At 58.7% G+C, this 14586-nt stretch overlaps 1 protein-coding gene across 2 annotated transcripts; it reads right to left on the reverse strand.

Moving 5' to 3' along the window:
* Positions 1-5027: 5027 nt before the first annotated feature.
* On the reverse strand, positions 5028-14586 carry DMRTB1 (DMRT like family B with proline rich C-terminal 1). Of its 2 annotated transcripts, none has more exons than XM_008265225.5 (4): positions 13363-14586; positions 10798-10994; positions 7101-7281; positions 5028-5869 (listed from the first exon to the last, which is right to left on the reverse strand). In XM_008265225.5, exons 1-4 carry the CDS (start codon positions 13910-13912, stop codon positions 5805-5807), a joined length of 993 nt encoding a protein of 330 aa, XP_008263447.4. In that variant the 5' UTR covers positions 13913-14586; the 3' UTR covers positions 5028-5804. The 2 variants fall into 2 exon arrangements, with proteins under 2 accessions (XP_008263447.4, XP_089193494.1); XM_089337368.1 differs by lacking the exon at positions 13363-14586 and adding an exon at positions 12874-13112.

Here is a 14586-nt window from a genome sequence, read left to right on the forward strand (position 1 = left end):
AGATGGCCCAAGTCCTTGGGCCCCTGTGCCACGTGGGAGACCCAAACGAAGTTCCTGGCTCCTGGCTTCAGATTGGCCCAGCTCTGGTCATTGCAGCCATTTGGGGAGTGAGCCAGCGGATGGAAGATCTCTCTCTCTTTGCCTCTTCCTCTCTGTAACTCTGCCTTTCAAATAAATAAATAAAAATCTTAAAAAAAAAAAAAAAGATCAATGGAACAAAAGAGAGAAGCTGCCAAAAAAATAAAATTCACTGGAAGACTACACGTGTGGTGCTGGAGCCACAAGACATCCATGGGCCAACAAATGAGCTGAACCCACATCCCAACCGGATACAAAACTCCAGCGGAAAATGCGAAACTGGATATGAATAAGTCGGGTGCTCGAACCAGCATTAAGGTCCTGCTCGTGCCAGTGGCTTTTGAGGGGGGCAAAGGATGAGGGTGACAGAGGTGGGGGAAACCCTACTCCTGGCTCACACTTCCAAAACTGTTGACATTGTATGCATTAGTTATACTCGCAACTAATTATTTTTCATCAAAAACTAAAAGCCTGAAGAGAGATGAAAAAGGGGATCATGAAAAGAAATGATCTTGGTAAAAATCAAACTGCTTCCTAGGATATATTGGAGTTAAAAGCACGAATACTGAAGCTTCATCATCCACTTTGTGAGAAGGCTGAGACTTACATTTTGCTAAACTATTAATACTCATCAAAAAAAAAATCAACTCCATGCTTCCTTGCTCATTTTTCTTAACAGAATGAAAGGAGTTCGGAAGTCTTTTTAAAAACTGATCTCATTCCCTGTATGAGACCTGAGCTAGCTCCACTTTATACCAGGCTGGTCCACAGCGCTGGAACCCACAGAGCTGGGGAGCAACCCCGGGGGTACCACGACTCCCCCAAGACTGTCAGAGAGCAAAGGCACATAGGAATTTAGCTCTGGTCTCCGGAGGAGCGCGAACTTAACCCCAGCTCTGCCACTTGCAAACAGCCCGGCCGAGGGCAAGAACCCAACCTCTGTGGGCTCGGGTTGTCTCTCGGTTAAGATGAGGTGCTGGTGGCTGCCTGGAGGGGCAGCCTGTGAGATCCACGGGCAGAAGGGGTGGTGAGCGCTCAGCACCGCACCTGGCACCGGGGAGCACCTGGAGGCAAACAGCCACCACCGGGGGTCATGGCGACTCCCAGGATCCTGCTGTCACAGCCTCAGATGGACACCTGCATTCACGCACCCACACAGGTGCCATCGTCCGTGTGCCAGGAGGGGGCATCAGAGGAGCAGGTTCACCCAGGCGCTCTCGCCTCCTCGGCTCATGAGGCGAGGGGAGGCTGGGCAAGGTTCCCGATACCCCAGAGCACACAGGTAGGAAGCGCCGTGGGCCTTGGCCAAGGAGAGCAGGCCTGGCTGTTTCCAGGGTCTCTTCAGCAGCTCCCTAGCAGGAGGGGCCCACCAGCCCCCACCCCCACAGCCTCCGTGCTCAGGAGGGGGAGGAGCTGTGTGAGTACCCAGGGCTGCAGGGACAGGACCTCGTCCACCGTTCCAGGCCCAGAAGGACTTGTTTTGTCTCCAAGAGGGTGCCGACCATCCCGAGCTCATTCTCCAGGAAGCACTGGGCACATCACGGTGGAAGAGCTGAAGAGACACGCACACACCCCTTTGTCACCCTTGGGCCACCGGACAGGCACACTGCCCACCTCAGTCCACACGGTGGGGCTCACGGCAACGCCAGGCCGCAGGAGTTGTTGATCGCCCTCCTCCCAGAGGGAGGTTATGCCTGGGGGTCTGGGGGCTCTTCCCACAGGGACTCATCCCATGCCAACGTGAGCTCTGGGAGGAGCCCTGTGCGCTGTAGTCAGTGGAGAGGCCGCCCTCCCTGTGCTGTGCTGGTACTGCCCCAGAAACCAGAGTGCATTCTGTGTCTGAGGAACCTCGGGGTGAACTCGAGACAACACGGGTATAAAACTCTGGGGTATGGGGCCGGCGCCGTGGCTCACTTGGTTAATCCTCTGCCATCCCATATGGGTGCCAGGTTCTAGTCCCGGTTGCTCCTCTTCCAGTCCAGCTCTCTGCTGTGGCCCGGGAGGGCAGTGGAGGATGGCCCAGGTGCTTGGGCCCCAGCACCCGCATGGGAGACCAGGAGGAAGCACCTGGCTCCCGGCTTCAGATTGGCGCAGCGCTAGCCGTAGCGGCCATTTGGGGGGTGAACCAACGGAAGGAAGACCTTTCTCTCTGTCTCTCTCTCTCTCACTGTCTATAACTCTACCTGTCAAATAAATAAATAAATCTTTAAAAAGCCCTAAAATTATAAACAAAAGCAAAAACAAAACTCTGGGGCTGGCGCTGAAGTGCAGCAGGTAAAGCCTCCACCCACAGCACCGGCATCCAATATAGGCACCGATTCCAGTCCTGGCTGCTCCACTTCCCATCCAGCTCCCTGCTAGTGCACCTGGGAGGGCAGCAAAAATAGGGTTCAAGTCCTTGGGCCCCTGCACCTACGTGGGAAACCTGGAAGAAGCTCCTGACTCCTGACTTCAGCCTGGTATAGCCCTGGCCATTGTGGCCATTTAGGGAATAAACTGGAGGATGGAAGCTCTCTCTCTGTCTGTCTGTCTCTCCTTCTCTCTGTATCTCTCCCTTCCAAATAAGTGAAATCAATCTTTAAAAAAAAAAAAAGATCCCCGGCCGGCGCTGCGGCTCACTAGGCTAATCCTCCGCCTTGCGGCGCCGGCACACCGGGTTCTAGTCCCGGTCAGGGCACCAGATTCTGTCCCGGTTGCCCCTCTTCCAGGCCAGCTCTCTGCTGTGGCCCGGGAGTGCAGTGGAAGATGGCCCAGGTGCTTGGGCCCTGCACCCCATGGGAGACCAGGAGAAGCACCTGGCTCCTGCCATCGGATCAGCGCGGTGCGCCGGCCGCAGCAGCCATTGGGGGGTGAACGAATGGAAAAAGGAAGACCTTTCTCTCTGTCTCTCTCACTGTCCACTCTGCCTGAAAAAAAAAAAAATCCCTGGGGGCAGGTGCTGTGGTGCAGCCGATTAAGCCAGGGCTTGGGATGCAGGCACCCCCTATCTGACCAAGGGTCTTCTTCGAGTCCCAGCTACTCTTTGCTTCCAATGCAGCTTCCCACAAATGCCCCTGGGAGGCAGCGGATGACAGCCCAAGTGCTTGGGTCTCGGCCACTCACCCAGGAGACCTGGATGGAGCTTCTAGCTCCTGACTCTACCTTGGCCCAGCCCTTGGCTGTTGCGAGCATTTGGGGAATGAACCAGCAGATGGAAGATCTCGCTCCCTGTCACTCTGCCTTACAAATAAGTAAAAAAGGTCTTTAAAAACTCTAACTGGTGCCCCAGGATGTCCGTGGCCCTCGACACACCCTGGGTGGCATGTCTGCCTGGGGCTCTGATGTCACCGTCCTTTAGCGACCAGGGAGCAGGCTGAATGAGGGAAAGAGGGCGCGCGGAGTAGGCAGTTTGATTCCATGGAGGCCCACTCTGTTTTCTGACCCCTGTGGAGGTCCCAGCAGACAGAGCAGTGAGTGACCTGCCACCCCAGTCCACAAGATGCCCCAAACCCCATCAGCTCATTCGAAGCAGGCACAGCATGACTGCGGGACCACACTTAGCCAAGCCCCACGGAGGGATCTGCGCACGCAGTGGGTCACGGGCGCGCGGAGGGCGGCAGGAGCTGGGCAGGCGCTGGGCAGGCGCTGCGGGGCCTCCCCCGGAGTGACAGGCAATGACCAGGGGATGCAGGAAGGCGACCGGCAGAGCTCAGAGAGGGAAGCAAGCGGGGGCCGCACCAGCTGCACGCGCCTTCCCCAGGCAGCGCGGCGCAGAAACGGTTTGCTGAGATTGCTCACGCGTGGCCCGACACAAAACCGTGACTTCCCAGGGACATCCCAAATCTCCAGGGGGCGCTTCAAGCCCGACGCTGCAGGAAACGCTCCAGCCCCGAGCGCTGGGCCTTGGGTCGCTAGGCAACAGGCCCCGCCCCCTTCCGGCGGCGCCCGGCCAGGACACCCGATGCCGATGCCGATGCCGATGCCGGGGAAGCTGCCACCTTCCAATTCTCCCCGCTTAGTGCGTCTGTTTCCCGTGCTTCCCTGCGGGGCCTGGCTGTGCCACCCGTCCAGGCCTTGGGTACGCGGCCATGTGAGCAGGCTTGGTTTTCCGCAGCTCTTGCTGTTGGGAAGAGGCTTCAGGGAGCAGAGCTCCACTGACCCACACAGGCTAAGTGACCGTGGGCGACCCTCGGGAACAGGGAGGGCCAGCAGGGGCCTCTCTCCAGGCCGCCCTCCCTGAAGACCAGTAGGCTGGGGCTGTGCACCCCAATTGGTCTGTTCACCATTAGGGGCACCCCGCCCCCACCCTGCGGATTTGGGGAAGGCACTGTCCAATTCCTGGAGACTGGCTCCTGGGCTCTCGCTCTTCCCTGGACAGAGAACCGATGCCGTCTCACCCCAGGCCCCCCACCCTCCTTATGCACCTCTAGTGGGGCTGCCCCTCTCTCCTTCGTTCTTCCACTCCTGTTCGCCCTTTCCCATGCAGCTGAGCACTGTCTGGCCACCCCAGGGCCCCCGTACAGCTCCTATACCAGTCCCATCAGACTATCTGTGTCTCCCTGATTGGAGTCCGTGTTCTGGAGGGCAGGGCTGGGGACAGCCACAGTCTGAGTCTAGGAGAAACATGGGATGTTTCTTAGGGAAGAGGCCCAGAGCCCTGAACCAGCAGAATGGGATCAAGTTCTGTTTTGTAGAACCACCTCCCCCCGCTGGCACCTTGACAGGAGCCAGAAGGAAAACTAAAAGAAATTTTGATGTTTTGTTTGTCCACGTGAGATTTCCCTAGGTCTCCGCTGTTTAATCACAGCAATAAAGAATAGAGAAATGCAGTAGCCTGGCCCAGTTCTCCCGCTGGGTAACCAAGGTCAAGGCTGTGGGCAGGCAGACCAGGAAGGGCCTCGCCCAAGCAAGGGCAGATGCCAGTCGGGCCCAGGCCGGGCTCCTGCCTGACGCAGCCTGCCACGGGCACGAGAGAACAAACCATCCATGAGGATTTTCCACTGCTCGCTTTATTTCAACAGCTGTCTGCGCCCAGAGAAGAAACTGCTGACGTCACCGGCAACTCAGAAGCGCCATCCTATTCTCTGAGAACTGTGTCAGTGCTTGTGAGCAGCCTACTTTTGGAAGTTGAGAATTACTATAAAAACATCAAATAGTCAAACTCTACTAGATTTCTTAAAACCAGAAACGGTACCTATAAGGACTAAGCTTCATGGAGGGCAGTGAAGTGGCCCCGGGGTCAGGATGCTGGCTGGTCGAACCCCCTGGAGGAGGAGGGGCAGTGGCCAGGAACAGAGAGCAGCAAGACAGGACGCTGCAGAGCCTGCTGTCAGCGCCCTTGGCCTTGGCTGCTCGGGCTGGCCTTGATGTCGGTGGTGTTCCAGCCCCCTGGGGACCAGGCAAAAGGCAGCAGAAGGCGGGAATAGATGGTGCCTTCTGTGCTGAGTGGGGCCTGCGAAAATCAAAGCCCGCCATTCGGGGCTGGTCCGATAAACAGCAGCACACTGGGACAGTGAAATTCATTCCTACACACGGGCTTCCACAGCCCCACTCCTCAGCGCCTGGCCCTCCCAGGTGGTCCCTCCACGCACAGCTCAGGGCTGCAAGATCCCAGAAATCACCCTCCTCCCCCCTCCCTCGAGACGAGAATCAGCTTCAGTCTCCTGCCTAGCCTCTCTGTCACCAGACACTGTGACACCCCCACCCCACCCCCGCCCCCACCCCCACGCTGGCCCAGAGGCCTGGGCTCATTCCGACTGCTCCTCAGACTCCAGCTGGCGGGCCTCTCCCGGGGTCTCAGCCTCCTGCCCATCTGTGGAAGACAAAGAAGGCGGCTGCACTGAGATGGGGGGCAAGTGGCCCACTTACAGATGCAGACTTCTGGTGAAGCCTCATCTCCACCCCCAGTCCCTGCGGAGTATGAATTCGCTTTGAACGTACCTGGGGCCAGCAGCCTGGAATTCTAGCCCTGGCCAGATGGTCCACCCTCAGGTGCACCTCCAATGTGGCCCCTCATGAGCCGGACGGCATCAAGCAAGGCACGCCACAGCTCTGAGGCTTGCCCTTCTGTAAAATGGGCCAGCACCTCCCTGGCAGGGGCAGCACGGGCAGGTGAAACCCCAGTGACTGCTATCTGCCACTCAGGCCTTCATCAGCTCCAGATTCGATTTTGTTCTCAGCATAACCTCATGAAGTAGGGACTGTCATGGTCCCACTTTTGCACAGTTGAAACGGAGGCGCTCTGGAGTGAATGGCCTTGCCCAAGGTCACCCAGCTGGAGCAGGGACTCATGCCCAGAGCGCTTCAAGCCTCGCTGGACACCTCTCCAGCTAACGGAGCGACACACTACACACACAGCAAATGTGCGACAACCCTGTCTCCTCGTCAATAAAACGGGAATGACATCACCAGACTGCCCCAGCTCATGACATGGTCCTGGCCATGCTCGAGTGTGTCGGCCCTTTACAAGTCACAGGCATCCCAGGGGAAGACCAAAAGGAAGAAAGTCCCAGAACCTTCAAGGCAGCCAGGGTCCTCAAAAGGAAAACCCAGAGTATTTTCACAGTCACGGCTTTACCAGCTCCTCAGTACCCTGCACGGAGGACTGCTTACAGCTGAGAGACTGACACATGAGTGCCCACAGCCCTGCCGGAGCGGTCTGGGGCACAGGGACCAGTCCCAGCTGCCCCAGGCCAGCTCCTGCTGCTGTCCCAGGCTCAGCATGTGCTGCGCCTAAGCAGAAGTCACACTCAAGCCCAGAGGCCTGGCACCTGTGCCTTCTGGACACAGCACAGGCAGCCCCCGTCCACATGCTGGGCAACCGAGCTGGTTCAATGAGGAAGTAAGCCAAAGAACTCTGCATGTCCCAGCTCTGCCTTTCACGTCCTCCAGGACCGCAGGGGGCTGGGGTTTCCGCCTGGCTCCTCTTCCCACCTCCCCTGGTCACGTCCTGCATGCAGGAGACTCTGCACTCCCCGCCCCTCCCCCCACCCGGCTCCAGTCCTCCAGAAAGGCCAGAGAGCCAGACATTCCGGCACACTCACCAGGGTTCTCCTTCTCTGTCTCAGACAGGATGGTCAGCGAGAAGGAAGGCGACGGTGGCGGCGGTGGAGGTGGCGGCAGGAAGTGGAGCGCTGAGAGGAAGCCCGGCGGGAGGAACGGGGGCTGCGGTGGGGCAGGCGGTGGGTAGAAGGTGGACTGGAACTCTCCCACTGCTTCCGACACCTGCGTGGCACGTGTGGCCGAGAGGCAGAGGGGGACAGTGAGCCCCAGGGCCCGTCGAGAAGGTCAGTCATTTCCCAAGTGGGGGCTCCCCTTTGGGCAGCGCCACCTCTGGCCCAGAACACTGGGAGAGGTGTTAAGCAGACACCGGAACGTGATCAAGGACAAGCAGCAACACAGGCAGGTGCCACAGCTGTTCCCGACAGGATGAGAAGATTCGGTCAGACAGAACGGAGGGCCCAGGCCACAGGGCTGGGGAGTGGCAAAGACAGACGCCGAGCCCACGTCTGTGCAAGTCCACAGCCCAGGCAGCTGACCTCTGAGCTGCACTGCTGTGCGCTGTGGGAGGCTCTGGACACCTTCCATGTTCAAGGGTCCCTGGGCTGGCCCCAGGACCATGACTTGAGCTCAAAGGACAAGGGCATAGCAGGGACAAGTCGGTGTCCTGTGTGTGGCACATCCATTAACAGAGGCAAGGGGCGGGGTGACCTCCAAAGGCCCACAGACAGAGCAGCCCGTGTCTGTCCCTCCGTCTACAGACACTGGCCCAGGGCAGCACTGCAGGCCCAGCCATGGGCCGGGAGCCACTGGGGCAAGGTGGGACTGTGGTAAGGACACGAAGGACGTTCTGTTTCCACTTTTCACTTCTCAGTCCAGGTACTTGAGAGCAGCACTGCCCAGGCTGGGTGTCAAGGAGCCCCAGGGTCCTATAAGATACTGTCAAGTTCAAGTTGTTAAAGCGTTCTTAGGGACAGCAGTGAAGATGCTGCTTGGGATGCCTGTGTCACATAACTGGAGGGCCTGTCCCGAGCGAGTCTGCTCCCCATTCTAGCTGCCTGCCCAGAGCACCGGGGGTGGGGTGGGAGGGGCAGCACATGATGGAGGACTTGCACCTGCACCACCCACTCAGAGACCCAGGCTGAGTCTCAGGCTCCTGCCTTGACTGGACCCAGCCCTGGCCGCTGTGGGCATTTGAGGAGTGACCCAGTGGATAGGAGATCTGTCTCTATTTCTCTCTCTCTCTGTCTTTGAAAAGTATTTTTTAAAAAGTGAAAATAAATTAGAGGATTCCTTGTTTTAAAAAACCATTCTCAGAGCAGTGCTATGGCGTAATGGGTAAAGCCACCACCTGCAGTACAGGCATTCCATTTAGGTGCCAGTTCAAATCCCAGCTACTCCATTTCCTGTCTGGCATTCTGCTATGGCCTGGGAAAGCAGTAGAAGATGGCCCAAGCCCTTGGGCCCCGCACCCACATGGGAGACCTGGAAGAAGCTCCTATTGGCTTCAGATCAGTCCAGCTCCAGCTGTTGCGGCCATCTGGAGAGTGAACCAGCAGATGGAAGACCTCTCTCTCTGCCTTTCAAATAAATAAATAAATCTTAAAAAAAAAAAAAAAGTTCTCAGACAAGTGAGTCTGAAGAACTCCCACACTGTTTGCCACACTTGAGGGTCTCACAGGAGCCTATTAAAGGCTCTGAGGTTTGCAAACATCTCCTTCGATTACGCCAATGCTTCCTGATTTTGACCACAGGGAAGCACCGAAAGTCCACTCTTAAACACCTACTGCATGCCAGACCCTGCATTAGGCGTCTTCAGGTGTCACACCTTGGTTAATCAGTATCACAGAGAGACAGGTGCTCCCACCCATCCCACAGAGGGCAGGGAGCATCCCCAGGTCCCAGGGCTGGTGGACAGGGAGGGGGGACTGACCCTGGGGCTGTCCAGCTCCAGGGCTGTGCTCTGCTGTGGAGAGGAGCCCAGAGGGAGCGCAGCGATACGCAGGGCAGGGATGGGCCCAGGGACAGGGACGGGGCGGAGGCAAGGACAGGACAGGATGAGAGGAACTCCTGGGCTCTCGGGTTTGAAACAGCCTCGCAAATAAAGGCCTGATCCTCTCTCCAGACGTGACGGGGAGGGAGGGTGGATCATTAGAGCTTTAATTCCAAGCTGCTCAGCCAAGTCTACCCCTCCCCGGATCGCAGCTCCTGTCTGGGCCGGTGGCAGCAGCTCGGGGCCAGATAACCAGCTGGGATCACACTCGGAACGAGGGCGTCTGGCAGGCCTGTCAATCACAGCCCACCCTGGACGCCAGGCCTGTGCTTCTGCGGGAGCAGCTGGTGCGGGCCCCACTTGGCCTGAGCCCTCTCTGTGTGGAGGCCAGAGACCCCTTGCTTTCCCTGGCCTGCAATGGGGCGGCTGAAGGAGTGCCCACAGGTTTCAGTGGTGCTTAGGATGCAGGGCCACACTTGCCCACCTCTGCGTGAGACATGTTTGGGGCAGAAGAGAGCCCAGTGCCAGAGTCAGGGTGACCAGGGACGCATCCTGGCTCGTCACCAGCCAGCCGTGTCGTGTGAATCCCAGTCCCTCACCCCCCAGTTCCATGACCTTGGACAGAAACTTAACTTGTCCGAACCTTTTCTGGCAACTCTGCCATGGGGTGCCGACACCCACCTTGAAGGCTCATAAAAGGGCCGGCCGGCGCCCAGGGAATGATCAAGACCAGCGGTTGTCAAACGTTTTCCCCTCGAATCAATGGGAAACGAGTGCTAAGTCAAACTCCAGGATACCGGAAGCAGCCAGAGGAGACGCTGGGGTGGAGCTGGAGCAAGCGCACTGCCCTGGGAGCCTGGAGGGTGGGCAAGGCGGCGACCCCAGGGACCCCTCCAAGCTCTGTGGCAGTGACTTCCTTCCTCAAATGCCAAGCTTGCCTCTCCTGAATCCCGCTCCTCACTCCTCTCCCCCTCCCCTGCAGGGGCAGTGTCAGTGGTCCCTGTTCCCACCAACCGCTCTGTCCCACAGGCCCAGGAAGCCACAGTCAGTCCTGGCCTCTGGGCATGCTGCAGCCCTGCAGGTCCTCTGAGATGGCCGAATCGGAGTGGCCTGGAAACCACCCTGGCCTGGGAGCAGCCAGCACCCGAGGCCGCGGAACCTGGCCATTCCTGCCGCGTGCTCCACACAGCAGGGCTGAGCCCCTTCTCACACGCGTGCGGTTCAGAAGCCCAGGCTCCAAGAGAGCACCTGGTACCCGCGTCCGTCCCCCTGGTAAGAGGACTGTATCTCACTCCTATCTGCAGGAGGAAGGTTTTCAGAATTTTCAGCTCAAATGCCACCTCCTCCTGAATGTCCTCCGAGGTTTCAGCTGGGCTCTTTCCCTGTGTTCAGAGGACCTATGTCTGGTCCTGGCTCTGCCTTAAACCTTGTAGTCCCAGGGAAGTGACGTCTGTCCCTGGTGCCCAGCAAAGTGAAGAGCTTTTCCACCCTCAGTGCTCAACCAGGCAGGGCTTGTGGTCGCCCAAGTGCCCAGAGCAAGCACCTGCCACAGCCCGGGCCAAGTGGCCTGGAAGTGTCCACACGTGCGCTCTCAGAGACACCCACCGCACTCACATGCTCAGGGCTGTGTCCCTCCTGCTGGTACGGGAGCTCGGCACGAGTGGCCGCCCCGGTGATGACTTAGGATCTATAAGGGCAAGGGCAACTGGGGTAGGAGGCCCTGGAAGGCAGCCAGGAACAGGACTCACCAAGCTGCCTCCGTGATACTGGGTGCAGGAGATGTGCCGGAAGCCGGTCTGCAGCGGGATCCCAGGGGGCGGGGCCACATCCTGGTAGCCCAGCGGGAACGGGCAGTAGGCATGCATGCTCGGGTACAGCTTGGAAGGCTCTCGCTCCAGGTACTCGGCCCCCATGGCACGATCCAAGCTGAAGTTCACAGGGAGCCCTGAAGAAGGCGGGCAGCAAGGCAGGTGTTAGAAACGCAGAGCTGGGCTCGGCCCATCACGCTGCTGCCCCGGGGCAGCCATACAGCCATGCTCGGATCCACTTACAGGGCTCCGGCACCCATCGGGCTTTTGACCTCCCCACTTTGGGCCCCTTCAGCTCCACCCAGGGGCTCTTAGAAGACGCTTCAGCACAGCCATGGAACCCCCGAGGCTGGCGCCGGCCACCAACTACAGCCTCATCACGTCCCCAGGCAGAGCGGCCACAATGAGGCCCTGGCCGACGCTGCCCCCTCAGCTCCGCCCCCACTCTGCCTGCAGAGGTGCTCGGCCCAGGCTGTCCCTGACGGGCGAGGGACCCACTGAGGATTCTTCGACCTTCTGAGGGTGGGAAAGTAATGTGCACTTGGTAGAAACCGCCCATCAGGGCTGAGCTTTCCCAGGCGAGCTGAGCCCTGCCGGAGCACCGGCTCAGCGCCACGATGCCGAGGGAAACACCCGGCGCGTCCCTGGGCCACGGTGATCAGTGCGCTAGGTGCACCAATTCCTTGGGTACTTCCAATTACGGCTGGTTTACTGGGAGGGACCCCCACCGTACGTCACAGAGCGTCTCCCCCAGGTCTTCCTGCTCCTCCAGCCCACAGCAAAACCACCTCAGCAGAGCTCTCCACCAGGATCTGTGACCACCGTGGTCCCTCCCACCAAGACAGGAGCCCTGCCGGCAAGCAGAGGGCTCCACCCAACACCCCCCACACCCCTTCACATTGCTGACGTCCAGCATGGGCCAAGTGCTCAGTGCCTGATCCCTGGGAGCAAACCAAGAATGGCATCCCGTCCCTGGGAAGGTAAGCAACTAGGATGGCTGTGGAGGTCTGTTTTTCCATCGGACAGCTAGTTCCCTGGGGACCTGGATTTCCTTGGAAAGTCCCAGAAGGCAGAAGTGACTGCAGAGAGCAAACCAATTCCCTTAGCGTGAAGACAGGGAAACCTGTGCAAGACTACAGGGCGGGCAGATCTCAGCTCTGTGCCCTTTCTACCACACTGACACAGAGAAAATACCTAGAAAATGAGTGCGCTCCAAGAGCTGGGTTTTTAAAAGCCTTGAGTCTACAAGTGAGGGTGCTGCAGTGGGTAAAGGTCCCACTCAGGAAGCCCACATCCCAGACTGGTGTCCATGGGCTTCCTGCTAACGCACTTGGGAGGCAGCAAGTGATGGCTCAAGAACCAGGCTTCCCGCCACCCACACAGGAGACCAGAATCCAGTTCTGGGCTCCTGGCTTTGGCAGCTAGTATTTGGGCAGTGAACCAACAGGTGGAAGACTCCTCTCTGCCTTTTAAATAAACAAATATTTAAAAAAAAATAAAGTCTACATGTCTCTGCCTTTCCCTCTCTGTAACTCTCCCTTTCAAATAACCGTTTTTTAAAAAAATATGTTTAAAAAGTCCACAGGCGACTTGAAACTGTATACCAAAAGCAGCTAGATACAGAGAACAATGTAGTTCACGCACAAAGCTGAGAAAAACATCTCGTTCCCTGCTGGAGACCAAGCCAGTGCATGGGCAACCACTCTCACGCAAAGGGTGGGAAGAGGCGCACAGGTGCACTGGGCCAGAGCACAGCTCAGGGGAGGAGCGTGCAGACCGAGTAAAGGGAGAGACATGTGCGCAGGCCCGGTATGGCCGGAAAGTTCTAGAGAACGAGCCTTTAGCCAAAATGGCCGAAAGCGGTGCGCATGCGCAGATAGATTGAACAAGGGTGGGGTTGGGGGGAGAGTACTCTGGGCGGGGCCTCTAGCCCCCCCCCCCCCCCCCCCCCCGCCAGGGAAGGAAGGGTGCACAGGCACTCATGGGTTGAACCGAGTTGGGGTTCGGGGAGCGTACTCTGGGCTGGGCCTCTAGTCTCCCGGCCAGAGAAGGAAGGGTGCGCAGGCGCAGTGATAGCTGAGCCACGCCCACCTGCCAGAAAGTCTTGAAGGAAGAGGACGCCCGTGTAAGACAGGAGCCGGAAGAGCAGCGCAGGCGCAGTAGGGCTGGTCTCTCCCTGGAGTCCCCAGGGGGAGCCACCGCTAAACGCCCCGGGAGCCATCTTTTTTAAGGCCAAAACTACTCCCTAAATATTAAAAGTCCTTTCGATCTCCCTTTCTCTTTTGCTTTTTCTAAGAAAACACCCATCCCAAATCCTCGTTCAGAGAAGGGTTGCTCAGAGCCAAGCATCTTCCCCACCTCGAGCCCCCAGGCCCCGCCAGCCCCTACCCCAGCGGCCTGTTCTGTGGGTTCGGGTCTCGGGCCACGAGCTCGGGGAGCAGGGAGCCCGCAGCCGGGAGAGGAGCCGACGCGGCGCCAAGGCAGGGCGAGGTGCGGGAATCTTACCGAAATCCGCGAACGGCGGGCTGGGCGGGGGCCGCAGCGGCCTGCACAGCTCCAGGTGGCCAGGGCCGCCCAGGCCTGCTGCCTCCAGCCCGAGCTGGGCCGCCACGTGGCCGCGGCCGCCCAGGACAGGCTGGAAGGCGCTCGGGCCCGGGCTGGGGCCCCGCGGCGGCCTCTCGCAAAAGTAGGCAGCCGCGCGGCCCTCGGGCTCCGGCCGGAGATCTCCCGAAGCCGCCGGCGGAGGCAGCAGGTGGAGGCCTGGGCCCTGGCTGGCGGCCGCGGCCCCAGCCACCGCCCCGGCGGCCAGCTCCGGCGCCTGAGGGCCCAGGGCCAGCTCCTGCTCCTCCTCCGAGGCCTGCTTCCTGAGCACCTTCTGCGCGGCCATGATCTTCTGGCGCTCGGTGATCAGGCAGCACTTGTCGCAGGTGCACTGCTTCCAGCCGCACTTTCCCGCGTGGCCCTTGACGGGCACCAGGAAGCCGTGGTTGCGGCACCTGGAGCACTTGGGGGCGCGCAGCATCTTGTCGGCCAGTTTAGCAGCGTCTGCCTTCATCGTGCAACCGCCACCTCGGGGAGCCGCGGAGCAAGTGGCGCAGCAGTGAACTGCGCCCCACAAGTCCCTGGTGCTGGGGACATTGGATACACTTGTAGCAAACCGGCACGTAGTGCGTCCCGAGAAACGCCCAAAAACTGCCGCCAGACCCTTGGCATTCTCTCGCCCTTTTTTTTTTCAGTGCAGTGCAAACGTTGGGATTTCTGTGCCTTTGGTAAGTAGGTGCAAGGGATTGGGTTAAATACATTCTTCATGGAGTGCTATTGCATGCATGTCATCTGGAATATCTGTAGTCTCAGGCATTTAATTTTTCAAACTCGATATTCCCGCCATCCCAAGACGGGAGGTACTTCGTGATTTAAAAAAAAAAAAAAAAAAAAGGCGGAGTGATACCCAGCGGCCCACAGATTTAAAACTTTAGAAAATCGCCTCTTAGTAAACCCGTGACAGTATAAAAGCACTTTAAGAGGCAGAACGCCTTTCTCCTTCCCGAGGCTGCTGCTTCTGCGGAAGTTCATGTCTCTTCCTTGTAGAGAAACAGCCGTTCACGGGGAGGCTTCTAGAATATTCTCGGGCACTCCGTGCCGCGTGGGGGTTGCTGAAGGGTGTGTCCTTCCAGTCATTCCGGCTGGGGAAGAGTGTTGGAATAGGAATCCGTTTCTGGAAATGGTGCT

The sequence above is a fragment of the Oryctolagus cuniculus genome, chromosome 7 (genome assembly GCF_051225735.1).
Source record: "Oryctolagus cuniculus isolate XC-2025 breed Fujian yellow rabbit chromosome 7, ASM5122573v1, whole genome shotgun sequence".
NCBI lineage: Eukaryota > Metazoa > Chordata > Mammalia > Lagomorpha > Leporidae > Oryctolagus > Oryctolagus cuniculus.